We start from the raw sequence: 27424 nt of genomic DNA, 5'->3' as shown, positions 1-27424 counted from the left end.
AAGTCATGGATGAGGCTGTCAAGAGTCAACCCCAGGAGGTAATGTGACTTGATAAATATAAACTGATGAAAAATTTCCTAGTCCCAAAGGAGAAAGGACAGGTTTCCCCTTCAGTGCAGACTCTGCGGAGTCCTCTTCTTCAAAGAGAAAACCGTGGTCCTGGAGGCTGGTAGGAGCAACAGAAGCCAGGCCCCAGGCATGGACTTTCCAGCCCCTGGGGATGCTCTGCCCAGATGGGGACCATGTGCAGGGGTCAAGGTGTGGAGTGGCATGAGGAACTGAGAGGGAGGGGAAGAATCTTTGGTAGAAACCATTTCCAGGGTCGGCACAGCTCCATGTAAAGCTCCCACTAGGCATGCCAGGCCTGTCACACGACATCCCTCCTTGAGTCCATCCCCCCACCTCCCCCGCCTGTCCCCGTCCTTCGGTGTCCCGTGCCTCCCAGTCCTGGCCGCAGGGCTAGACTGCTCCTCCTTGAATGACTGGAATTTATGTCTACGACTGACAAGGGTGACCGGCTTGTCCCAGTCTGGCTGGGACTTTCCCAACTTTAGCAGGGAAAATCCTCTGTCCCAGGAAGCCCCTCAGTCCAGGACAAACAGGGACAGTCGCTCACCCTATACCCTTACCCCTCAATGCAAGCTCCTTGAGGGCAGGGACCAGCGCAGAGCCTGCTACATAAGAGGTGTGTAATAAACGTGTGTTTCATCCACACATGTATAAATTAAGGCCTTTGATCCCAGGTTCCAGCAGGCCTGCCGGGGGTATAATGGGTTGTGTCTCATCACCCAGGGCCCAGTTCCGCTCCCAGGTAACCTCAGAGCCAGAGCGCATGCACCAGGCACCCAAGGCAGCAGCACGCCTCCCTACCCTGGACCCCTTCGAACACAGCTGCAGGAGCTGGGAGGTGGCGGGGACTCCGTGCTCCACCGGAGTTCCTCCTGCCACAACCAGCAGCAGCCCCTGGGTTCCCCAGAACCTCCCACCCTCCGGGCCTGGAAGCCACTTAGGAGTGGGCAACACTGCCATTGACCTTGAGGCTGCTCTCCATCTACCCACTCCCAACCCAACCCCTCCAGTATCTCTGGCATCCAAGCCTTAAAGGTGCAGCAACAGTAGACTGGGTTATATATAGACTGTCCTTTCTGGGAGAAGTTGAGAGGATACTTGGAGTGGGGAAAAGAAAGGGTCCAAAGTACAGTCTTCATTAGCTCTGCCCATGACGGGAGAAAGAAGACTATTCTGGACCATTCGTTCATCCACCAAACACATCCCATGAACCCTCCAGTCAAATGCCAGCCCCTGGGCGAACACAGGTAAAAGGGCAAGGTCCTGCCCTTCACAAGACCCGTGGGTGGGCTGCTAGGATGCCTGTGTCTGATCTGGCCATGGAGGGGACCGCGATACCCATCTGAACGCAGCCAGACACTGGGACGCTATAAGGCCAATTCATGGAAGCCTTAGGAAAACATTTAATGAAACAATAAGCTCTTTACCATCTATAGGTACGTGAAGAAAGCAGATTGCAGAACCAGAATCAGAAAGGATAAATGCCAAAACAATTGCCCTGGATCTCCGGACCATGGCTAGAAGATGGCTATCTTCTTCCTTTGGCTTGTCCTTCTCTACTAGATCTTCTACGACGAATTCATCTAAGAAGCACGAAGCAAGAAAAATGTATTTGGTAAACAAGGGCATGGACCGAGTGCTGCTGGGAGCCCTGGAGAAGGAGCCCAGCCTGCAGTCTGCTCAGAGGCCAGGGAAGGCTTTCGGGAGGCGGGGAGGATGAGGCTGGCTTTGCCAAGGAAGCAAACAGTGGAGTAGGGTTCCAGGCAGAGAGAATGGCACAGGTAAGCTTTCGACAGACTCTGAGGACAACAGCAAGGTGGAGAGCAGTAATTCAGGCCAGAAGTTAGGGACAGAGCCCACCATAAATGGCCACCATGAGTAAAGAGCCAATTCTGGTCTCATGGGCATTGGAGGCTGGTATCCCTCGGAGCCCCAACCCATTACTGTTCCACATCAAATGTGAGGCCACATCTGCCTTTGAAGAACTGGTTTCCATCAGTCAGTGAACAAGACGGGTGGAGCTGCAGTCCCACCACCCTCACACCGCCAAGCCAGCCATTGCTACAGTGTCTGGCCACGCAGACACCCTGGAACCAGTCCTGGCCCATCCAACAGGCAGTGGACTTGCGGCCTCACGTTCGAAGGGGGCTGGCTGTCTTATGAGGGCTGGGGCCACCGTCTTGGCTGCTCTGTTCCTGACAGAGCCTGGTGTGAATGGCCCCGGGGCCCCACCGCCTGGAGGTAGGCTCCCAGCCGCTGGAGGGACAGCTGCCACCGAAAGCAGAGTCCAGGTGTCAGGAGGAAATTAAAACAAATGACCCTGCCGCATTTTTTATTATCCATTCATAAAAAATACAAGAGCGAGATGGGAGAAAATAGGTCACTTCAGTGAGATTTACAGTGACTTAGAAATCTAAACATCACCCGAAGGTCTCTGGACTCCATCTGGCTTCTGAAGGCCAGGTCTGCGTGACCCAGAAAGGGAAGAGAGAGTCTAGAAGCGCAGAGCAGAGTGGGGTGATGATCTGGGCACCGATGACGCAATGGTGCCTTCATCTTCACAGCAAGAGTGGCTCCAGGCCACATGACTGCTGGCCCCAAGGGGAAAACCCATCAGCAACCCCCCCCCCCCAGAATGACCTGCAGATGAATCTACTCTCCACATGGCAGCCACAGTGATCTTTTAAAAACACACCCCCAATCATGTCACTCCTTGGCTTATCCCTTCCGATAGCATCCAAGGCCCTACTTACCTGGCCCCAAAAGACTCTCAGCCTGATCCTACAACCTCAGGTCACCGCTCACTGTGTCCCTGTCATCCTGGTTTCCTGGCTGGTCTTCCAACACCCTGTAGAAGCCCTGCTTCCCCAAGGCCTTTGCACACACTCTTCTTTCTGTCAGCAGCGCTCTCCTCTGGAGCGTTTACCCACTTATCTCTTACTCATTCCAGATCCAGGGCCAAGACTTTCAGAGGCCCTGCATACAGAAAAAGAGTATGCTCTACACTCGCATAATTCAAAATAGAACAAAACTCACTCAACTACGAGAGTAAAGTCTTGACAAAATTTTTATTGATTCATTTATCTGTGCAACCTCTAATGCTTTTTTAAAAAATACTTTAAATCAAAGTCTTGCAAAAGAACTTCTTTCTCAGGTGGGAGTGGCCCTGCCTTACTGGTACCCTGAACACTAACTTGGACATGATATGGTTCCGTGCTCAGCCCCAATCTCACCACCTCCAGGAAGCCCTCCAGGACATCTTATTGGTACCAGCCCCAGCACAAAGACCAGACACAGAGGCCCCTCTCAACACATGCTCAAAAAAGAGCTGTTGAACAAATAGACTAGTAACAGCATGAATAAAACAGGGAGGACGACTCATGTTGCAAACACAATCATCAAAGAAACAAGAGGAGCCATCACTGAGCTCCTGAGATGAGCCCGTTCCCCTCGTGAATTCAAACCATTCTTCTGCAAACATCCACAAGAAGCCTACTAAGTGCCGGGTCCCGAGGACACAAGGATGGACAAGACAGACTTGCTCCTCCAGCCTCTCTGCTCAGAAAGGACAGATACACCAAAAACCTGTGATAAAAAGGGAGCCTCAAAATTCTGGGGGAAAGCTAAGGAAACGGAGATGAACTTCAGAATGCTCCCTCACTTCCATGTCTTGTGTCACCCCCGCCCATGATAACACTCAGGTCAGGGGGGTGCTCTCCTCAGCTGGTGCCACCCTGCCGGGTCTGGCAGAGGCACACAGGTGGCTTTTCCTTGAAGTACACAGGATTATTAGAACTTGCTTTCCCCAGTGCCCAGCAGGCTATGCTCTTTAATGCAACACACACTGATCAAGCTCCTACTCCATGCCAGGCACGGTGCCAGCTTCTAGGGACATGGAGACCAGGCCATGGTCCCTGCCCTCACCAAGGGCCATGTCCGGCTCGATGGTTCTCAACCAGGTGCAGCCATAGCTCCCTTCAGGGGCATTTTTTTCAAGTGCTACAATAATCAGGGAGGTTGCTACTGGCATCTAGTGGGCAAGACCAGGGGTGCTGAATGTCCTGTAAAGGAAGGGCCAACCCCTCAGAATGAAGAATTATCCTACTCAAATGCCACCCCAAGGTTGGAAATTCTAGCGCAAGTCTATCAGCCGTAAACAAACCAACAAATTCTGCCTTGACTTGGATGCCGCTGTTGGAGACCGGCATGCCGAAAGTGCAAAATGGAAGAATTTATAATTCCCCAAAGTGAGATCTGCCAGAGGCGTCCAGCTCTGGCCCCTAGAAAAGCCCCAGCTCCCACCAAAACACCCCTTCCCCTCTTCCCAGGTCCTCCCAACCTCCACAGTTTGCTTAGTGATCCCAGAGTCCTTGCTGCTCCAAGTGTGGTCCAGGTACCAGCAGAGCCTGCACCCCTGAGAGCTCGGAGCAAAGGCAGAGTCTTGCCCCTTCCCGCCCCCTAGACCTGCCGAATTAGAATCTGCATTTTCACAAGATCCCAAGCGATCCACACGCACTGAAAAGTTTGAAAGCACTGCCAGAGGCTCTTCCAGGACAGCCTCCCTGGAGCTTTCTGCCTGCAAACCCTCCTATGGCACAGCTGGAGAAGGAGGCTCCCACCACTGCTGCCACCTTCCTCTCCCAGCCCGTGTTTTCTGCATCCTCCCTGAGAGACGGCAGAAAACCTTCAGGGACAACAGACCAGGTGTCAGAGGACAGGTGGGCAGCTCTTTTCTTTCTACTCAGCTCAAAGGAGGGAAAACGAGAGAGAGATCTCACCCCCAGAACAACCCAAACATGTCAGCCTTAAGAACACAGCTGGGGAAGGTTCTCGGTCATGCCCTAGTTAAGTCAAGGGGTGACATGAATCGGTGCAAAGGCGTTCTTTTTGTTGTTCCTAAGGGCCTGGCCTCAGAAGACCCAGAATGAGTAGAAAACGAGGGCCAAAATGCCTGCCTCAGAACCACAACAACACCTGTGCTCCTACCCCCGATGCTGAACTTGGGGATACTCCGGAATTTTGATCCAAGACTCATTTCATGTCTACTCTCCCAGGTGGACTATAAGCTCCCAGGGAGGCAGGATCTGACTCCCTGCTGTAGACCCCTCAAGCCACAAAACTGATCAGGCACAGTATCTAATACCAAATAAGTACTGTGGTTGTAGATGAAGGACAAGGTGGGATGAGTGGGATGGAGTGGGATGGAGTGGAGTGGGATACAATAGGATGGGATAGGATGGAGTGGCATGGGGGGAAATGGGATGGGATAAAGTGGGATGGATGGGATGGGGTGGGATGGGATGAGCAGGAGGGACAGGATGGGATGAGATGGGATGGGATGCAGTGGGATGGGCAGGGGTCAGATGGGATGAGTGGGATGGATGGGATGGGATGGGTAAGGATATGATGGGATGGGATGGGATGGGATGGGATGGGATGGGATGGGATGGGATGGGATGGGGTGGGATGAGTGGGATGAGTGGGATGGATGGGATGGGATACAATGGAATGGGATAGTATGGGGTGGGATTGGGATTGGGATGGGATGGGATGGTGTGGGATGGGATGAGTGGGATGGAGGGATGGATGGGATGGGATACAATGGAATGGGATGGTATGGGGTGGGATGGAAGGCAGTAGGATGCAATGGGATGAAATGGGGTGGGATGGGGAGGATGGAATGGGCTAGAATAGGATGGGATGGATTGAAATGTGGTCGGGTAGATGGGGTGAGGTGGGATGGGGTGGGGTGACATGGGATGAGGTAGGGTGGGGTGGGATGGGATGGGGTGGAGTGAGATGGAATGGGGTGGGATAGGGTGGGGTGGGATGGGATGGGATGGAATGGGGTGGGATGGGGTGGAATGGGGTGGGATGGGGTGGGATGGGACAGAACATATAGAATGGAATGCAAGAAAGGTTGGGTGCAGCAATGCCTCCTTCTTGCTATCAACCATGGAAAAAGTGCTCCTATAGGGAGACATGTACAAGAATGTTTACTGCAGCCAACAATTGGAAACAACCTAAATGCCCATCACCAGGGGACCAGCTGCGTAAACCATGGTACATCCATGCTGTGCAAGGCCACGCAGCAGTTAATAAAAAATAAGGGAGATCTATACACCAACGTGTAAAACTCTCCAAGGCATAGTATTGTGTGAGAAAGAGAAAAAACCCGTTGCTAAATGATAGATCTGATATGGTATCATTTATTTTTTTAATAAAAAATCAATATGACATTGTTTCTATGGATACACGTATACCATATTTCATCAAATCTAAGACCCCGTGGTTTGTAAAAAGCACCACTATTTTACATACCACTAAAAAAGAAAAGAAAAAAAAAAACTTGTCCATTAAACCACAACCAGCCCCTAATTACAGGACTCATCCTGATTACAGAGACGTTAAGGTATGTCTCAGAACCTCTGACACGTGGTATTACGCAAATTTGGAGTAGAAGATCCTGAAGTACTCAAGCCAAAGTAATGAATGCAAATTAACATGGGGCAGGCATATCTGCATCTGAAATTTTCACAAATAGGGTACATTTACGCGTCCATGATATTTAATAATCTTGAAAAATGGGGGGGTTTTAAAGATTTTATTTATTTATTCATGAGAGACACACAGAGAGAGGGAGAGACATAGGCAGAGGGAGAAGCAGGCTCTCTGAGGGGAGCCCGATGCGGGACTCGATCCCGGGACTCTGGGATCACAACCTGAGCCAATGGTAGACACTCAACCTCTGAGCCACCCAGGCGCCCCTAAAAATGGTTTTTAAATAAAGAGCAAGGAAAGGCTCCTCTGCTCCTCACTGAAAGGTGAAAGGTGGGGGTAACAGTGCTGGACAGCACATGAGTCACAGGAGAGACCAGGACTTTCCACGAGGCTAAAGCAGGGTGGGCCTTGGGTGGGTGCACAAGCGGGACGCAGCCAAGCTCCGTGAAGAGGAGACGGAAGCGCTTACGAACATCCAGGGGGAAGTGTCATGGAAAAATGAAACAACAAGAAAATAATTTGATTCGAGGAAACAACTCACAGTCAACTCGCAGACTAACACAGGGCTACTTGGGGACCCGGGGTTGTCCCCCAAAAACAGCTCCTTCATCTACCCTTGCAGCTCTCCGCAGAAGCAGCCTGGAAAGTCATAATGCCATCCTGCATGCATCACTCACAAGGGATCTCCTTGGACTCAAGCTTCTAATTCCGCCTTAATATCCAATTCTGTGTGTCAGGGAGAGCTGAACCTCGGCCTGCAGCAGCCGCGTCACCTTGCCCTGCGCACAAATAAAAATAGCTTTGGTGCTCAGAGCACAGGTTCCCTTGCCTTATCCTCTGGGGGTCCCGGGAGCGGTGCAGCCGGCGAATGGAAACCACGCACAGTATAAATACATAATGAACAAAGAGGCTCCTCAGAAGCATCCTTGACCTTCCTGCTTTCCTTGACTTTTCCCCTGCCATTGTCCCCAATGAAGCCATAAATGGAATGGCACCATTGAGGGGGGGTGACGGCCACAGAGCGCCTTCCTTGCCAATTTCTCCAGTAGTTAAGCAGTAAATGGTGTTAATCGGAACGATTGCCTATTCCATTCTCCATTTATGCAAATAGCAAAGTTTTGGCAGCTCAGGCCATGATGTGAACAGCTATACCTGCCAGGAGCCAGGCCTTGCATCTGACAAATCTGCTCCTCTGTTCCCATAATCTGCAGCATGACAGCACAAGACCGAATCACAGACTAGTAGGGTGTCCCGGGAAAAGAGAGAACCAAAAGTCGAAACCCCCACAGCAACCTGACACAGCCCCAAGCTCCAAGACAAACACTTGGCACAACTCCCCCAAACAAACTCCACACAGGAAACCTTGTCCTTTTATGAACTGGGGTTCATCTCCAAAATTTGATTTCTCAGCAGCATCCAAGCCAGCCCCAGGAGTAGTGGGGATGCAGAGGGCAGTCATCATCAGCCCCTCCAGGTCCACCGTCCTCGCTTCTCCACCCTGCTCTGTGCCCCAGGGAAGCTGACCAACAGGCTCCTCCGCTTTGGGGCTCCTCTTAGGTTCAGAGACTGGAGGTTAGGAGGGGACAGAGTCGGGGTATTCATTCTCCTGGCAAGCTCCCTGGCCTGCCACAGGTTGCCCATCACCAGGGAGCTTTCCTACAGGGGCAGCCGTCTCCAGGTTCTAGCAAAAGCTCCTTACCGCGCCTCATTAGCTTCTCCAACATTGGCCAGGATGTCCTGAAAAGGCTCCCCATCCCTATCAGCTTCCCATCGGCCTACCCACCTCCGTAAAGGACCCTTCATTAAATGTTCTTCAATTACCTCGCTTGAATGTACCATCTGTTTTCTACTGGGACCCTGACTAAGGGGGTATCTTTTAAACAATTTTTAAGTAAATGTGTCGACACAAGGTGTTTGTGAAGATGGTGATAAAAAGCCGTTAGAGGATGCGGTGTAAAATATGTCATCAGTGAGAGTGACAAGAGATTAAAAAAACAAAACCAAAAATATCAGTGATGAGGCAAGTGGCCTGTGGCAAAGGTGGTCAGAGGGCAAGACCTCCTTAGGTACTCACTCCCCTTCTGCCCCGGACTCCCCAGGACCTTCCCTCTGTGACTCAGCACTTCTCCCAGCACCTCCGCCTCCCCTTTTGCGGGGAAAACAAATCACCCTGGCTGGACCCCACGAGATGCAGACACTTCCAAAACCCACCTCTGGGTTTCTTCTCTGCCACTCCACCGGTGCTCCCCAAACCACCCCCGGGGGACCTTAGGGTCTTCCCATGCTCTCCCGTGGGTATCCCAGGGGTCCTTTCGCATTTGTCCATCTACCGCTTTAGTATCCGACTCCTCCACCAGCATTAAAGCTTCCTGAGGGCAGAGATCTGCTATGTCCCTAACACCTATTTTTTTTCCTGGCATTGTTTTCCCTGAGCTGGGCTTGGCATATAGTAGGGACTTCATAAAAAAACTAGAGGTCCAGAATGTAAAACATCCCTATCCCCTGGAAGAGCAGAATACACCCTCTGGTTTGACAGTCCTAGGAAGCAGGTGGGAAGAAGAGCTTCTGAGGAAGAAGGGGAGGTTGCAGGAGGTGTGGCTTGGTGGCATTTGAGAGGAACAAGGATCCTCGCCAGACCACAGGAGACTGTCCACAAGAATTCCTGGTCCTTAGCCACTCACTGGAGTGACAAATGCAACAACCTGCCAGCACCTGCACCACTTCAAACTAATCATTCAATAAATATTTCCTTGGAAAAAAAAAATAACAAATAAATAAATAAATAAATAAATAAATTAATAAATAATGTTCCTTGGGACACCTGGGTGGCTCAGTCGGTTAGGCGTCTGCCTTATGCTCTGGTCATGGTCCCAGGGTCCTGGGATCAAGCTCTGCATTGGGCTCTCTGCTTGGCGAGAAGCCTGCTTCTCCCTCTCCCTCTGCCTGCCACTACCCCTGCTTGTGCTCTCTCTCTCTCTCTCTGTCAGATGAATAAAATCTTTTTAAAAAACAATAATAAATAAATAAATATTTCCTGAGCACCTACTATGTGCTGGGCCCTGTGTTAGGCCAGAGGCAGATATAAGCATGAGAAAGATAAGGCAGGACACTCTTCTCAAGAGGGTCCCCTTCTTATAGCAAAGACAATAACCAGAAAAGCCAATCAAGAAGAAAATGTGAACTAAAAAGAACTGCCAGGAAGGAAGTCGAATGGCATGATGTGATAGGCAGTGAAGAAGAGCAACTCTAGCTGGGGATCAGAGGCATCTAAGAGGGCCACTCCTGTGCAAGTGACACTCACTGGAGCTAAGCCCCAAAAGGAAGAGAAGGAGCTGTCCTTGTGAAAACCTGAAAGAGCATCCAGGTGGAGAGGAGAGGTAGTACAAAGGTCCTGTGGCAGGAATAAGCATGGCCTTTCCAAGACTCAAGAGGAAGAATGGACTGGAAGTTAGATAGGCCAGGAGAGGCCGGCCCAGGTCAGCGAAATGGATTCATTCTAAGTGCACCAGGAGAGGGGCAGAGTCAGGTTGAAGCTGCCCAGGAACTGGTGCTGGGAAGGAGCTGGAAGGCCACAGGCAGTCGCCAACCATCTCTCCTCTCCGGGCCCCCTACCCCTGCCCTCAGCCACCTTCCTGCCACCTCACCACCCAGCCCCTACCAGGCCTCAGAGGGGTCAGACCTGCTCCAGGAGATCTGACCTTATCACCCTCTGCCACTTAGTGAGGCCAAGACACGCACAGCCAACCACTTGGTGAGGCTGAGACTTCCGGCACCCAAGGAGGCAGGGTGGGGGAAGGGCCAGGGTGCGTGTGCTCCCCTCAAGCCAGTGGCCACCCACCACCACCACCACCACCACCACCTGCACAGCTGTCCCACAGCCTCAGTCTTCCCAGATGCCCCCCTCCCCAGAGCAATGATGTCATTTCCAAAAGCAGCCAAATTCTAGCCAGTCAACTCCAAAATAAAACTGTTTAACACAAAATGAAGCATTTTATAATCCCCTGTACATTTTTTCCCTGAGCTGGCACACACAGTGTTCAAAAACACTGCCAAAACACTCAACCAATAGTTCAGCTTTATTTTAGACCAGTGCCAGAGTTAAATTTCAGATTTTCTTGCTCCTTTCCCGTTCTGAACCGCCCCCGCCCCCATCCTCACCCCCATCCCTGTCCGTGTCCCCCACCCCAGCACCACCACAGCCTTTGCCACGGCAGCACAAGCAGTTGCTACCTCCCTCTCTAAGGCCAGACCAGGCTAGTCCCCTGCTGGCTGCACTCCTTGAACCACACGCCCTAGCCAGCGGGAGATATATTTCGTTGATTTCTCATTTTGTTTGGGGATGTTCTTTATTTTCCTGTGTTTAGGGTGTCATTTTAGGGATGCCTATCATAGGATCTCAAGGTTCGGAGGGACCTAAAAACTCAACCAGTGCTGGCCCTTGAGCCCCACCCCTACATCCCACTCCCCTACCCCTGCAGCCATCTGATGGGTCATCTCCAGGTTGCCACCTCTTTATATGTGGGCCAGAATGAGTGTCCCTGTGGCCCTGAGTTGGTCTTGGCTCTGTCCCTTAGAGTACCAAGATTGCAGGAGTGGAGAGAGGGGCTGGGGTATGTCATCCTTGCTCCCCCACCGCTTTGATGCACACCTATGACCAGAGCTCCCACTGCTCAGCCCCCTCCATTCATACATTTTATCCCAAAGTGAGAGTAAAAATATCAACCACTGGAACAGATGGCAGCTGCACTGGTGGGACTGGCCAAGCTCATGCCTACCCCTGAGGTCAGGTCACCTACTCTGGACTCTGCTTAAATGGCATAAATGGCTCCTTCCCTCTTGAGGCTGATGCTACCCAATAGCAACCATTCCCTCTCTTCTGCTAGCAGCACCCTCATTTCCTCTGGGGAACATCTCTGGGTGCCATTTGGAGCACTTCATTCGGCCTGAGCCAAAAGCCAACAGAGCATTGACGGGGTTCCAAGGCCTTCGCCAGGATCCCTGGATTTAGCAGCACCTGAAGCTAGTCCTAACTAACCAGATCCGGAATTCCTACTTACATGCGCTGCTAAATTCCCCTACTTGATTTAAGCAAAGGTTTAGTTTTCTGACACCAGCTACCGAGAAGCCTAACTTCCCAAACTGCAAGCATGGCTTTGAGGCCTCCCCTCGTCCATCTTCCCCTGAACCCCTCCGAGTGCTGGTCTCTCCAGCAGCATGCAGGACAGAGCGCTCACCTCCTCGTCCCGCTTATGCTGACACAGCCTCCGACTCCGAGCACACTAACCGTGTTGGCAGGGAACCCGTTACTTGTTCTCCCCGTTCATACTGCTCACATGGGCCTTGGCCAGCACTCGGCTACACCACGGAGGGAACCAAGCGGTTCTTTAGAACAAAATAACTACATACAGGTCAGTTGAAGAATCTCATGGCCAAAGCCAGTGAGGGACCAGGTGCTATAAAATGTAAGCTCCAGAAGGCCAGAAGCTACTGTCCGTTTCACTCACTACTCTAACCCTGTGTCTAAAATTGTTCCGAGCTCATAGTAGGTGCCTTTTTTAAAAAGATTCTAGGGAACCCTGGGTGGCACAGCGGTTTAGCGCCTGCCTTTGGCCCAGGGCGCGATCCTGGAGACCCGGGATCAAATCCCACGTCGGGCTCCCGGTGCATGGAGCCTGCTTCTCCCTCTGCCTATGTCTCTGCCTCTCTCTCTCTCTCTCTCTCTCTGTGACTATCATAAATAAATAAAAATATTTTTTAAATAAAAAAAAATAAAAAAGATTCTATTTATTTATTCACGAGAAACACGGAGAGAGAGGCAGAGGGAGAAGCAGGCTCCCTGCAGGGAGCCCAATGCAGGACCCGATCCCAGGACCCAGGATCACGATCTGAGCCAAAGGCAGATGCTCAACCACTGAGCCACCCATGTGCCCCCACAGTAGGTACTTTAAAGGATCACTCTGTTTCTGAATGAATACATGCCAGGGGGTACTGTGGTTCTAAGGAACACGTTTTTCTTTTGACAGGTAGGTTGCTTTGTTCTTTTGGGTGCTGAGAATTGTGGTCTAAGTAAGGCACCCGGCAATAGACCATCGATAGCTTCCAGCTATAAGAAAGGACTCGGAGAACAATACTCTCTGGTTGCCCCTTTTACCCCAAAACCCGTCAGGATCCAGCTGCAGGCCACTCCAGTCTTCACCTACAGGCTTTTCTCAAAGCTTTTCAAACGTCAAATTGGAGGAAACCTAGATTGATTACTCAGGAAACACAATTTTCAGGTCTCTATGCCCAACAGAATGAGGAAATCATGCTCGCACCTCCAAGAGAAAAGCACGAGGGCTCCTCCGAGGGGCTCTGGTCCCTATGTATCCTGACCGGCAGTGATAGAGGAGGCAGGCAAGAGCAAGGAGGGCTGCACTAATGAAACCGTAGTCCTGATGGGAAAAGGCGTGACCAGAGCGCCACATAACTGACCCGGGTTTGCTCGGTGATGCTGAGATTTCAGAGCTATATATTTATACATTGGGGGGAAACATTTATTATTGAAATACCTATAGAAGAGAGAAAAAAATCTTATTATTGCAATTTTGGGATACCTTATCTGTCCCTCTTCCTTCCCCCTGAAGCTGATGGTGGATGATGTGACTTTGGGTCACCCCTGGGTTTCACAGCTGCCTCTCCACCCCATCTGGGCACCTGGGCCACTCAAGCCTCAAGGCCAGACCAACCGGATGGCTGCCCAGCCTCTGTCTGGCCTGGGCCCAAGGCCTGGAAACAATGTCCCGGAGGCCCAGCATCCAGGCGATGCCACCAGGGTATGCATGATTGGTCCTCTCCCAGAACTCTGCCCCTCAAAGAACCAAGAAAGGAGGGTAGGCCAGCTTCAGTGGGTCCCCCCCAAAGTAGGGGAACAACTTCCACCAAGTTTATAAGAATTCAAGGGTCAAAGTCACTCCCCTGGAAGAAGTAAAGAAAAAGTCCAGTCCAAATGATATGAGGTTTATGGGTCCAGCACCAGTCCTCTGTCCATCCGGCAGGTGCACTGCCTCCCAGGTATTATCAGCTACCTCCTGGAGAAGGAGGGAAGGCACACCCAGTAAGCCAATACCTCCCTGTGTGACCTTGGACAAGTCCTACCTCACTGAAGAGCCCAGCCCCCGTCTAGGCTTTTACACTGCCTGAGGGGCTCCTGAACAGGCTGACAGGGCGGGAGGAGAGAGGTAGGCAGAGCTCAGAATCTGCAACACCCTTTCACAGAGCGCTCTACTTTATTTATTTATTATTACTTTATTTATTTATTATTTATTGGCTTTATACACTAGCTATGCTGAGAATAAGGGTTTGAGAGTAAAGTTAGAAGGTGCTAAGCAGGGCAGTCCCGGTGGCACAGCGGTTTAGCGCCGCCTGCAGCCCAGGGTGTGATCCTGGAGACCCTGGATCAAGTCCCATGTCGGGCTCTCTGCATGGAGCCTGCTTCTCCCTCCACCTGTGTCTCTGCCTCTCATTCTCTCTCTGTGTCTCTGAATAAATACATAAAATCTAAAAACAAAAATTCCTTAAAAAGAAAAAAAAGAAGGTGCTGAGCAAGGTGATCTTTAAGGAACCTGCCTCCTTAAATGATGGGGCACCTGGGTGGCTCAGTGGTTGAGCATTTGCCTTTGGTTCAGAGTGTGATCCCGGGGTCCTGAGATCAAGTCCTGCATTCAGGCTCCCCACAGGAAGCCCGCTTTTCCTTCTGCCTATGTCTCTTCTCTCTCTGTGTGTCTCTCATGAATAAATAAATGAAATATTTAAAATAAAATAAAACTTTGACTGAGATGGTTAGATCCCATCAAGAGCAAAGTGAATGGACTTAACCACTGATATGGCAAACTGGCATTGATTCAACTATTGAACTCTTCCATATTTGCCTGCATATCACTCCTTCTTCCAACAGAAGATATTCATCCGTGTTTCCTGGTACCATCCTGGGAGCCTTCTCCCCAGTTCTCAGTGTCAATGGTCTGTATGGAGGTCCTCCCGACTCCCACCACCCCGAGCCTAGCTAATATGCATGTCTGTCTCCCCACTGCCTCAGCGATGATTTTGGGGCTAAGCCTTGGTCGTGGCTGCTCCATGAGTAGTCAAACTTAGGAATTCTGTCCTGGCAACTGGAAAGAGGCTGCTGTTTCTCTGTGGCTGGAGGGTGGAAGCCTGGAGATGGCACCTCTGCCTCTGAACACATAGTGATGGGGTTTATAAAGACAGCACTGGGGCATGTCTTCAGAGGGTCATGCTTGAAGTCAGCCTTGGTTCTCAGTTTCCTGAGCCATGAATCTGCTTTTCTTGGCTTGTCAGCTAGAGTTCAGTATGCAGATAGCATGTTAATTGAGGACCTATTATGTGCTGGGCAACCCAAAGGATCATGGCAACTTCGCTTTGCATCTAGATTATACATTTCTTGTTAGTAGAGAGTCTCTGTCTCTCTCTCTCTCTGTCTCTTTCACACACACACACACACACACACACACACACAGCCCCAGGCTCACAGCAGGTATGGTATCACAACTTACTGGCATGACATGTGCCTTCTGGAAACTTCCAGGCTGAAATGGATGACAGCAGGCTAGACTCAGAAATATACATGCAACCAGCCTGAAGGCCATCTTGGGGTTTGCCTTTTCCTCCCAGGACCTTGAGGTCCCACTAGGTGTACATTCTGGCCCTCACAACAGGAAGCCAGTGGAAGGCTTGGCTGCTGCCAGGGAAGGAGAAGAAACCAAGATCCAGACTGGGCCAGTCCCAGACCAGTCTCCTTCAGGCTCCCAAGGCTTCTCCAGGGCCCCCTCATTGAGGCTCATCCCAGGGGGTCACAGACACCTTCCCTGTGTCAGGCACCACACCTGAATTCCACCCCCCAGACACAAAAGAATCCACCTTTTGGCACAATGATTCAGAAACTCATTGAGGTATAGTCATGCAAGCTGGGTGGGAAAGCAGGAAAGGATCCTCTCCACTTTGGAGAGCCCTCGGGAACCTCAGAACACACGTACGGACACTCTGTTTCCCATGGAAACCAAGTGAGATATGGATTATTCCCATCTCAATCCCTGCCTTCTATATTGTTAGATTTGGTGTCCAATTTTTGGAGAGACCCACAATGTGATAGCAGCATTCAGTCTATATAACCACGTCAAGGGGGACACATTCTATAAACCTGTGGGCGGCATGGGAGGTGAATAATTACACAAGCATCTGAAAAACAACTCCCCTTCACATGACCACCAGGAGTCAGGGCACAGCTGCCCGAGACCAGAGAGAATCACGGTTCCACGCAGCCCACCGGCTTCCCAGGCACCTTCTAATGGGCAACTCAGAGGGCAGGGAGCAGGCAATTTAGGGAAGGTTCTGATCCCACCACAGGCCAGGCAGACCCAGACTGGCCAGTTCCTCACCCTGCCCATCCGCTTTCCTCCAAAATGGCAGCACAGTAGCAGGGCAGCACACACAGTTAGCATCTTCTTAGAGAGCTGTGGGGCATGACATCTCAGTACATGTCAGCATCTTTTATTTATTTTTTGAGAAAGAGAGAGAGAGCATGACAGCGTGCACAAGCACGGGTGGAGGGAGGGGGTAGAGGGAGAGAGAGAATGTCCAGTAGACTCCCAGCTTAGCGTGGAGCCCAACTCAGGGCTTGATCTCATGACCCTGAGATCACAACCTGAGCTGAAACCTAGAGTTGGACGCTTAGCAGACTGAGCCACCCAGGTGCCCTTGGAAGCATCTTTTAGGCACCGGGGAAGCCATCTATTTAAAGGCCACCTAGAGCACTTTGACATCTTACAAGTCAGAGAATGCTTTTGTGAAGTGAATACCCTCTCCACTGAGTTACCCTTTATTTAAATAAACAGTTCCTACCTCCCCAGCACCCAGAAGGGTCCCTCCATATACATAGCACATACTCAATACTTGTTCAATGAGTAATCATCTCTTCTTCTGTAATTCCCCCTCCTTCTGAAGATTCATTAATTGAAGATCTACTATGTCCAGGCATGGTTCATGGAGTCTTTATTCTTACAACCTCATACCTAAGAGCCATGGCCTTGCCACTGTGGGCCTTACTGCTGACAGCTCTTACCTCACAAAGGCTGTGGCCCCCTTGGGAACAAGATCAGCAAACTTTTCTTGAACACCTACCACATGTTCTGTCTATAGGCCAAGGCAATCTGGAGACAAAGAGAACAGGATCCCAAACCTTGGCATCAAGGATACATGTCCTCACCACACAAGGGGTTACTAAACGTCTTTGCCAACCTGGCAGTTTAATAATAGTAGGTAGTTTCTTGTGGCTTAGATTTACAGTTCTTGGCACACCTGGGTGACTCTGTCCCTGTTAAGCATCCAGCTCTCAATTTGGGCTCAGGTCATGATTTCAGAGTTGTGAGACTGAGCCCTGCGTGGGGCTCCAGGCTGACCTGGAGGTCTGCTTAGGATTCTCTATCCCTCTCCCTCTGCCCTCACCCCCACCTCCTTGGGGAACTAGCTCTCACACATGCTCTCTCTCAAATAAATAAATAAATCTTTAAAAAATCATAGTTCTCCTCTTCTTACTCTTCTTCTATTCCCACTCTTCCTAACTGTGTAAGATCTCACTGGTGTATCTTTTCCTGGTTCCACTTCTGTCCTTTGTGCACGAGAGATATTCAAAGTCTCTGAAGACCAGCATGGCACCAGCTATTCTGAACAGGTCCTGACCTCAGGCAGCCCAGACTTCATCCTGCTTTCCTGTTGATTTATTGGTTATTTTCTTAGTGTTGGTAGGAGCTCCTTTACACATTAAGGAAAAATATCTTTTGCCTGCAATATGTGTCTTTGGTTTGATTTACTGTGGTTTTGGCAATGCAGAAATGTTTTATTTTTATGTGGTTGAATATTTTGTCTTTTGTTTTATGGCTTCTGGGTTTATGGTTATATTTAGAAAAGGCTTCCCCACTCTGATCGTATCATATTTTTTTAAAACCCACTTATGTTTTCCCTTAGTGTCTTCAAGTTTTCTTTTTCTGTTTAGATTTCTGATCCATTTGGGATTTGCTCTGGCTTTAGGAGGACAGGGATCCAATTTCCTTTCTCCAGGATGGTTACCACATCACCCCAACCCCAGTTACTGAGTGATCCATCAGTCCTCCACGGATATGCAATGACACCTCTCTCAAACACTGAATTTCCAGCTCTATTTCATGTCCCTTTCTGCTCTTTCCCGTGCCACTCATCTGTTCCACACCACTTAGATTCCTACGGCTTCAGGATGTGTTTTAAAATCTGGTCTGGGGATCCCTGGGTGGCTCAGTGGTTGAGCGTCTACCTTTGGCCCAGTGCATGATCCCAGAATCCCAGGATCGAGTCCCACATCGGGCCCCCTGCATGGAGCCTGCTTCTCCCTCTGCCTGTGTCTCTGTCTCTCTGTCTCTCATGAATAAATAGAATCTTAAAAATAAATAAATAAAATAAAATAATTAAAATAAAATAATAAAATAAAATAAAATAAAACAAAACAAAATAAAATCTGGTCTGGTTACCCAGCCTTTCCCATCGCTCCTCTTGTTCAGAACTGTCCTTCGTCTCGCCACATGCCCATCTTTCCTTATGAACTTTAGAATCAACTCGTCCATGTCTAAACAAATCCCAATGTTACTTTCAGGGAGTAACATGAAGTTAACAGGTTCGTTCAGGGGAAACTGACCTATTTACGATATCGAGTCTTTCCACCCAAGGAAAAGGTCTGCTTTCTCATTTGGTGAGGTCTCTTTTGTGTCCCTCCAGAGCTCAGTGTGCTGGTTTGTTTGTCCTCTCCAACCATTTCACTGTTGCTTCCTGGGTCCGTTCCCTGGTCTTTCTACATTCTGTGACTCCCGTGAGCAGGCTCCTTCCTTGCTCTGTGTTTTCTAGCTGGATGCTGTTTGCATGCAGGAAAGCTTTTGACATGGGGGGTATTAATTGTGCTCAGGCCCCCAGGCCTTTTGCACTGCGAGACGCCGGCTGACACCAAGGCACAGTGCACCCTCCCCATGGGCAGAAGGCACTTGCGCCCTGCACCTGTGCACTTGGCAGCGCACCGCCCAGCGGCTGGCCCGGGCCGGCTCTGCTTTGCCCAAATGGAACCAGGACAAGGGGCGCCCCGAGCAATAGGCAGGGAGGGCCCCCACCCATGCTGTCAGAGGGAGAAAGGGCCTGAGCCGGCACACAAAGGCAGGATCCCGCCAGCCAGCGGACAGGAACGAGGCTGGCAAAGGTGCCAGCCTTCACGGAGCCCCAGCCCTGTAATTAGGACCCACAGGTCACTCTGGCCACAGCTGAACAAACCAGGGTGTAATTAACTTTCCACCCGGCTTTTTACACAGCAGCATTTCACCTTCGCCAGAAAAGGCGGGTCTGCCTTTCCGAAGGGGCTGGGGAAATACTCCTCGGTCCCAGTCCTCAGGAAGTGGGGGGCAGCTGAAGGGGGAGCAGCAAAATTAACCCACAGGGAGCACATTTTTTTGCTGTTGCTATTTGAACAAATCCCTCTCCATCTCCATCTTTTATTTTTTTTTTTTTTTAAGTTGAGCATTCAAAAAAGCCACGTCTGTCTGGAATTTAGTTGGAAATGGTTCACTGTCCCCAGTCCATGTTCTCAGGGTGAGCTGTTCGGATCTTAAATCTTAGCTCAAGCTCTGTAACCTCCAGCAAGATCCCCTACCTCTCTGAATCTCAGCTGTCTCATGTGTAAAATGGGGATGAATGGTAAAAAGTAGGATCACCCTGCTGGGACCATCAGGAAGACTAGGTGGGATCATTCCTTCATCCAACAAGCACATATGAAGCACCACTGCATGCCAGGCACTGGGCTAGGACATAACAGAGAACAAAACAGACATGGCTCTTGGCCTCATGAAGCTCAACAATAGTGGGGAGACCGGAGATAAACACATGAAAAACTATCGCAGGGGGCGCCCGGGTGGCTCAGTCAGTTAAGCAGCTGCCTTCAGCTCAGGTCATGATCCCAGGGTCCTGGGATGGAGCCCTGCGTCATGCTCCCAACTCAATGGCTGAGTCTGCTTCTCCCTCTCCCTCTGCCCCTCCGCACTGTTCATTTTCTCTCTCTCTCTCTCTCTCTAATAAATAAATAAAACCTTAAAAAAAAAAAACACTATTGCAGAATAACCGCAGCATCAGACTCATGTCATGCACTGTGTTGGGGATGGAGCTGCTGGCAGAGCGATCAGGGAGGCTTCGCCCACAGGGGAGCCCTGGGGGACAGCAGGGATCCCGTGTGCTTCAAGGATGCCTCTCTGCGGCCAGTGAGGAGCCTGGTCTGTGTCAGAGATCAGGGAATGGCGCCTGTTGAAAGAAACCAATGCTTGGTTCCACCCTGATCCTGAAGACAATTTCTCTTCTATGGAGAAGAGTGCCTGGCCAGGCCCAGAGTTAGAAACCTCAGTCTTTCTAAAGAGACTCCATCTGTCTTTCCCTACCTACGAAGAGAACAAAAACCATACTAGTGGTGCCTTTGTCGAAGAGGTTAGGGATTTCCAAAAGCCATCGGGTGCTCTGGCCCCAGGGACCTGCCATGTTCCAGGACTGGCACAGTGCACACCCCTGCTGACAGCCCCTTCCTGACACAAGGAAGAGCGTCCCTACAAAAGTCGGATCTAGAACATTACAAGAGCATGGATCCAGCACCCAAATGTCCTCGGGCAGTCAGCTTCATTAATTTAAGCCAAAGCGGCAGTCAGTGTAAATCACAGAGTATCCTTAAAAGGTAGTATTCGTAGGAGAAAGCAGTAAAACACTCCACCTGAATCCACACGGAAGGTCCACAGCTGACCTGCTTCAGTGAGCACATAAAATATTGGAATCGGCCCCTGGGTAAATCAAACCTCTCATACCTGCTTCCACGGTGCCCCAGGAAGTTTCCAGAGATACATTCTAAAGCAACTGAAGTCCTCAGGGCTTCTGGAAGATGATGAAAAACATCCCCTGCAACCGTTTATAAGGTCCACACATGCTCGGCCAACACTTCACAAACCAGGTCAACGTAAACTTTAGCCCACTCCCCGTGTTGACAGCATTCACCTTAGGAAAGCCTGAAGCAATGGAAACATTCTATCATCGGTTCAGACAGCCACCAAATGCTCTGGCCGTTTCCTCGTCCGGTGCCCACAGATGATGCTCCATGAGGAACAGACAGGCCCATCACAGACACCAAGGCAGCCTTTGTCCACTCTTGCTGTAGAAATCCTAATCTCCCGGCGGACCGATCTAAATTTCATATTTTTGTAGCACATGGACACAGTACCAGCAACCCAAGCTTTATCTGCTTGAGTGCTGCTGTATTAAAAAAAAGAAGGATCCTCCTCTCCCCTACCCAAAAAAGGGATTAATGGAAAAGTGGAGAAGATCATGTCGCAGCCTGGGAACCGTTCAGAACATGTGCAGTGAACAAATGCAGAGTCCAGAATGGCATGTGCCCCCGATGCCAAGCCCGTACACACGTGTCACTCAGTGGGCCGCGTGTGGAAGAGAACAAGGAGGAATCAGCTATTGGGGGTGTGAGCATCCACGGAGCGGATGGCTCTCGGCTGATCTCATTTTGTGTCAATGTTTGATGCCCTGTTGGTTTAAGGCCAGTTTGTCCTCAGACGCAAATGAGAGACAGGGGAGCAAAAAGTCGAGGAGAAAGAGGAGGGAGAGGGGCAGCCCAGGTGGCTCAGCGGTTTAGCGCCACCTTCAGCCCAGGGCCTGATCCTGGAGACCTGGGATCGAGTCCCGCATCGGGCTCCCTGCATGGAGCCTGCTTCTCCCTCTGCCTGTGTCTCTGCCTCTCTCTCTCTCTCTCTCTCTGTGTGTGTCTCTCATGAATAAATAAATAAAATCTTTAAAAAAAAAAAAAAAAAGAGGAGGGAGAGAGAGAAAGAGGTCTGGGTTCTGAAGTCCGCGCTTGGACAGACTCTCCTGGCCCCAGCAGAGCCACTCCTGTGAAGGGGCAATGACGCAGGTGCCTTCTCAAGCTCCGGAATCTGCAAGTGAGGGTTCTTAGGTGCAGGGTCCCGGGACTTGCCTCCCCTCTGAATGCCACCAATGCCATCCTGGCAGGAAGTCTCCCCCGCCCCTGCTTTTGTGGGGAGCTTCCCACCACCTCAGAAAATCTCCGATCCTCAGCTACTCTTCCAGAGTCTGATGGAACGAGGCGCTGCCCCACCCCCACCCCAACGGCCACAGAAACACACAGAAAGAGCCAAGAGGTCACCCTGCTGAAGCAGTTTTAGAAAAGAACCCCATTCAAGATGGGCCCCCCCAACACACCCCACCTCCCCGGGACACACCTGCTTGGCCAAGGGTGTGCAGTCTCCACATTCCGGCAGTGACGGCCCCCAGCAGGGGACGAGTGGGGGACGAGTGTTGTTCACACCCAAGGCCTAATTCCCATTCCAGGAAGAGCGGACAGCGGGATTGACAGGTGGCGCTGCCCTTAGGCCCCAAATTCTCAAAAGCAGAGAGGGCCCGCCTTCCCTCCAAACAAGACTTGTTTGTTCCCTCAGAAACATCTGCTGAGCACCCAGAGCCCGCCCAGCCTCAGCAGAGCGGGGCCCTCTCTGAAATGGTCTTTGTCGGGCTGTTGAGAGCCTACCTTTCCCTCCAGGAGGACACTGGCCACACTGCCCGCCTGCATTGTCCCTCGTACAGTGGCCGGACGACCGATGGTGAGCATCCAGCAGCCCCCAGAGCCTGGCCCTGGCGACCCACTGGTGCCTTTTTGCGCCAGGTCCAAGTTTTTTAAAGCAGAAGCCAATTTGCACACATCTTATGCTAAAACCCAATCTATAAAAGACTTTTTAATGTGGACAGCTCCAACCGGAGTGGGTATCAGTGCCCCCTCAGTCAGACAGGCCCCAACACCCTCCCCAACAGTTCCAGAAACCTCTCTGGGGACCCAGTGGGGAAACCACTGCAGATCAGAGAGCGTGCAGGCGGCCTAGGTAGGGACCTGCTTTGAATGATACGCGCACAATTCCCAGTGGTTTATCTTGTCACTGGGTAATCCTCAGAACCTAAGACCTGGGGGGAAATCGCTCCTCACATATTTCTTCCATGTCAGGGAGACTCTCCCAGACTGGGTCACACCTTCACTGGGCGGTAATGAATTTCTCAGGGATGCTATTAGGCAAGGTCATTTCCCATACTCTTTTAAGGAATTTCTGACTCCCTTCTGATGCTCCAGGGCTGGGGGATCCCTGGCTTCCACGTCCCCATGGAGGTAGTTAGCGGGGTCCTGTTAGGAAGCAGGCAGGAGTATCGGTGGCTGAAGACCCTGCAGACAGAGCTCCCTTGATGTCAGCCAGGCTGAGGCTATGGAGAGAAGAGACAGCCACTGGGAAAAGAATCCTGCCCAGGACCAAAGCACAATTAGCTACTCCTTCCAGCACAGAACCCTGCTACACAGCCTCAGAGCCTCATGTTGGCCCTACTCCACCTAGAAACACCACCATTAAAAAAAAAAAAAAGAAACACCACCATTCTCAAAAGTGTGAAGAGAGACAGAGTATCTCCTCGGTTCTAAAGAACTGAGTAGGGCTGGGCCTGAGGCCTCCCTCCAAGAGCCACAGAGACTCAACGTGGCGTCACTTCACAGGAGTCCTGAGGGGCACTGCGTTAATGCGAACTGAGCCCCACATGTTCTTTTACATTTAGAAAATAAAGAGAATCACTTTTAATTAGAAGATCCATTCATTGATTGTTTTCCAAGTCGGGGACAATATTTCATTCCTGCCGTATCGTTAAGACTCCACCTCAGTTCTGGGCTAAATAAAGAAGCACACAGGCCATCTCTTGCTTTCTCAAGCAGGATGAGAGTCCTAGAGAGGTCCTGGCTCAGCCACCAAACCCCGGGTGACCTCAGTCCATCACCATCCCCTCTCCTGCCCCAGTATTTCCTCCTCAGGAAATGAGGGCACTGAAAAGCCAACCACATGTGTCTCTTCCAATTCTGATTCTCAGCTTCTAAGTTGGCTGTTGCCTCTGCCTGTGGTTGAAATACCACAAATTCCCAATAACTGGGGTTTGGTTTGCTGAGCCCCCCAAAAGTCCAAAACTGTAAAGAGTCCTGTAGGGTCCACTGTTTTTGGTTATATGTTTTCTCCAGAGGTTGAAAACCAGGGATTCGGTCTAAACAGGGCTGTGCAGGTACAGATGTCACCAGAGGGAAACTCATAGTTCCCCAAACACTTGGCTTTCAAGCTTCTAAAAAAGCCATGAAAAGTAGAGGAGGCAAGAGTTTTGCATACTAAACTACTACTTCCAACCAGCCAAATTTCCCCAAAAAAACCAGATGACAGGTTCCCTTTGGAATACTGGTCTCAGAGTTTAGCTCCTCTCCCTACAAATCGGCATCCAAAGTCTTGCATCAACAGCCACGGTGGTGAGAGATGTCAGGGACAGCTGTGTAAGGAACATAGCTCGGGGCCTGAAGATGTGTCAGCCCCCTGTTCCTGTGGCATCACTGCCACAGCTCCAGGCAACACACACCCCCCACTCTCCCACTCCATCCATCCCGTGTGACCCAGACACGCATGACTCATGATGTCTTAAATCGCTCCTGTAAAACCATGGGCTTGGCCACCTTCCCTGCAGCTGCCAAGACTGGAAACAGGGCTACAGGTGGGTTTAGCGGAACAGCTCCCAGCCACCCCTCTCCTCCTCAGAGAAGCAGGAAACCAAGTACAGAGGTAGAACCAGGGCCCTCTCTGCATGAACGAGCTCTTGTTGGCCTTTCAAATTCTCCCCATCTCATCCAGGCCCTGCCTCGGAGCCCACTCCTTCACGCACCTTTCCATACTTAAGCTACTTCACTTTGCACTAACAACCTCTTAGTCGCTGGGTTTCCAAAAGGCCTTCCAGAAATCCAAGGTGCAGACCCTACCCACTAAGGGCCCACATTCTGTAGACTGCAGTTTTGGGGAGGCAACGACAGGGCCCCCTCACCGAATCCCTGCTTGCCAGAAAGCTGTTGCTTTTATTTTTAATTTTATTTAAAAGGCGGATACAGGGTACCCAAGACACCACAATAAAATGACATTAACTGTAAAATTACATTATTAATTCTTTAATCTCACTTGAGGCTTCAAGCTGTTGCTATGTCCAATTATCCGTATAACCACCTGTCAGAATCCCGGTGCTATTTAGCATTACCTCCAGGACAGCGGTGAGCCCGGTGGTCCGTCAGGTCTGCCAGACACTCGAAGTCCTGCTGACAGTGATCGCAGGTGTAAATTGACTCATCCTCCATGTCTTCATCGTCCTCATTTCTCTCCTCTTGACTTGTCACGCTGTTCCTGTCTTCCAGCGCACGGCTGGTTTTCCGATCACACTCCGGCTCTCCTTCCAGGCCTCCTGCCAACAGGAAGAATACAGTCCATGTCAGCTGACGGGGTCTTGGGAAAGGGTTTTAAAAGAATCACCCAGCATTTATTAAGATACATTTAATTACTCTACCTCCCAGGGTCCATTATTCTTGACACCTCTCAGTATATTAATATATGGGGGTTTTTTGTAGCATGCGGTGCCATAATTCTCAACTAGATTCTTTAATTCTTGGTGCAAATCTTCTCGGGGGATTTCCTGTCATCTTCCCTCTGAGCGTGGATGCTGGGGGTCGTGACCCATCACGGAGGTGAAAATGCCTTAGCATTTTGTCTCCTGAAAACCCAATTCTCTTACGCACTTCTCCAGAGCCTCCTCCTAATGCATCTAAACTTTTAGTTTTCCCCAAAGCCTTGCAATTTAAGGGCAAGGGATCTCTTAGCCGAGTTCACCTTCCACACAGCATGCCTCCCAATGTGGTGATATTGGCTCTGTTCTTTGCAAACATGTCCTGATTCTGGAACCAAGGAAGCCCGTGTGTTTGTAAGACCACGGAGAGTCAAATCACAAGCTAAAATGCATCTGAGTCCCCACTCATGCCCTGGGATCAGCCCAGACAGTGAGAGCCAGCTTTGGAATCATTCAACCAACTTCTGTAAAATAAATCACCTATTCTGCGCTTAGCACTATGCAGACACGTGGCTAAGCGGCACAGCAAAGTTGACTTAATGATCATGATAGCGATGCCTTGTGATTCATGTAGTGTTCCACACTTTCTCAAAGCCCCGATTACATATGCACAGCCCCATTCCCTCGGCTTTCACTTTCTAGTGCTAAAAGGGGGCTCAGGCAATCATGTGCTCCTGCCCCTGTCCACAGAGAGGGACACCTTTGTTATTTCCATTTCATAGGTAAGGCACCTGACATCCTTCCAGGCACCCAACAGACGTTTAACTCCACATGCTAACTCCTGTCCAGTGCACTTCCCGGCACTGCTGGGGGACACGGAGCACAGCCTCAATCTGAGAGATTAATAGGGCACATCAGGAACTTGTAAGTCACAGTGCAAAATATGCATGGTAAATCTAACGCACAGAATATAACAATAATCCCAACAAATGTCAGTGGATTAAACTTCCTCATTAAAGTACAGAGACTCGAACTGGAAAATCAAAGTGTGTGTTATATTTTCTACAGTCCATCCTGGAAAACAATCTACCCATCCAGAAACAAGTACAGATTTGAATTAAATAGAGAAATCTCTATTATGCATAAGGACACTGATGGATGCAAACATACACGCATACGTAAAGATGTGTGTGTGCCCACGTGTGTGTACACGTGCGTGTGGCACATAACACTGCAGTTACAGAAAAAAGCCTTCAGCACACAGCCTTTAAACCCCCAAGGACTAGTCGCCAAAGCAAGGAAGAGAAACGAAGTAAAGAATGCATTCGATTCGAGGTGAAAGCCACAGTCCTATAAATATTTCAATTTAGAAACAGATAATGTTATAAGGGATCTATTTCTCCCATCTGCACAAAACACGCACTTCCAAGCACCCGACATCAAGAACCTGCAAACACAAATCAGCTCATCGGAGAGCCAGCTGCCGCCTTCCGTGGCGGGGAACGTGGCATGACACGCTGCTTGCAACTGCTCGGAGGCAGTAAAAATCAATGTTTCCATTTGTGGCCCATCAAAACATCTCTCTTCTTACCAATTAAGGGATGTACAATTTTTAGGTTCTTTTATTATCAGAACACGCCAACTCCTGGCAATACAGAAATCCCATTAAAAGCCAGGCAGCATATTTATCTCAGGAAATCTGATCGGCTACTGCCGTGGTGACAAGGAATAGAAAGCAAAGAAATGAGAAATATCATTTGGAGCCTTCAATATTATAAGTCATCACACAACCACGGTTACACAGTCAAGCGCCTGTCTCTGAAATTCCTAGTTTACAGTCTCTTTCCTTAATAAAAAAAAAATTTTTTTTAAGTGTTCTGAAGAGGGGCGGGGGGAGAAGAACCATCATTCCAGCTTTATCTACTACACCAAATCTCCAGATAATAAGTTACATTCGGCACCACACTTGTGCTACTTTACTTAACATACAATTTAATAGACATATTTAAATTATCCCCTTGTTATTATTTTTTTTTTTTGCCATATTTACTTGGCAGCGCTTTCCATAATAGCTCATCTAATCCACAACTGGAACCACAAACATTACAATGCATTTGATCTCTTTAAATCTGGTACATCCTGTTGACTCAGGAGTAGATAAATCAGAATGTCAACTCTTGGGTTTTTATAAGGCAAAAACCCATAAAGTCATCCAAGAGCATAAATCTGTTTTAAGGAACTGTCACCTCCCCTGCCACCGTCTACTAATGGGAAAGCAAGGTGGCTGCACACAAAAGGGGCAGGGGAGAAGAGGCACGTGGAGGTGGGGGGGGCCCCCCCATCCTCTGGGGTT

General features: G+C 50.1%; 1 protein-coding gene across 7 annotated transcripts in view; it reads right to left on the bottom strand.

The window, feature by feature from the left end:
* ZNF423 (zinc finger protein 423) overlaps positions 1 to 27424 on the bottom strand; it is a 344022-nt gene that overhangs the window by 195675 nt on the left and 120923 nt on the right. For all 7 annotated transcript variants that reach the window (XM_049104673.1, XM_049104667.1, XM_049104670.1 and 4 more), the window contains one exon: positions 24772 to 24972. In XM_049104673.1, the coding sequence (XP_048960630.1) occupies positions 24772 to 24972 (201 nt within the window). The remainder of the gene's footprint in view (positions 1 to 24771; positions 24973 to 27424) is intronic.

Source organism: Canis lupus, chromosome 2 (assembly GCF_003254725.2).
Source record: "Canis lupus dingo isolate Sandy chromosome 2, ASM325472v2, whole genome shotgun sequence".
Lineage (NCBI taxonomy): Eukaryota > Metazoa > Chordata > Mammalia > Carnivora > Canidae > Canis > Canis lupus.
Note: the sequence above shows the minus strand (reverse complement) of the source record. Positions and strands in the feature narration are given on the sequence as shown.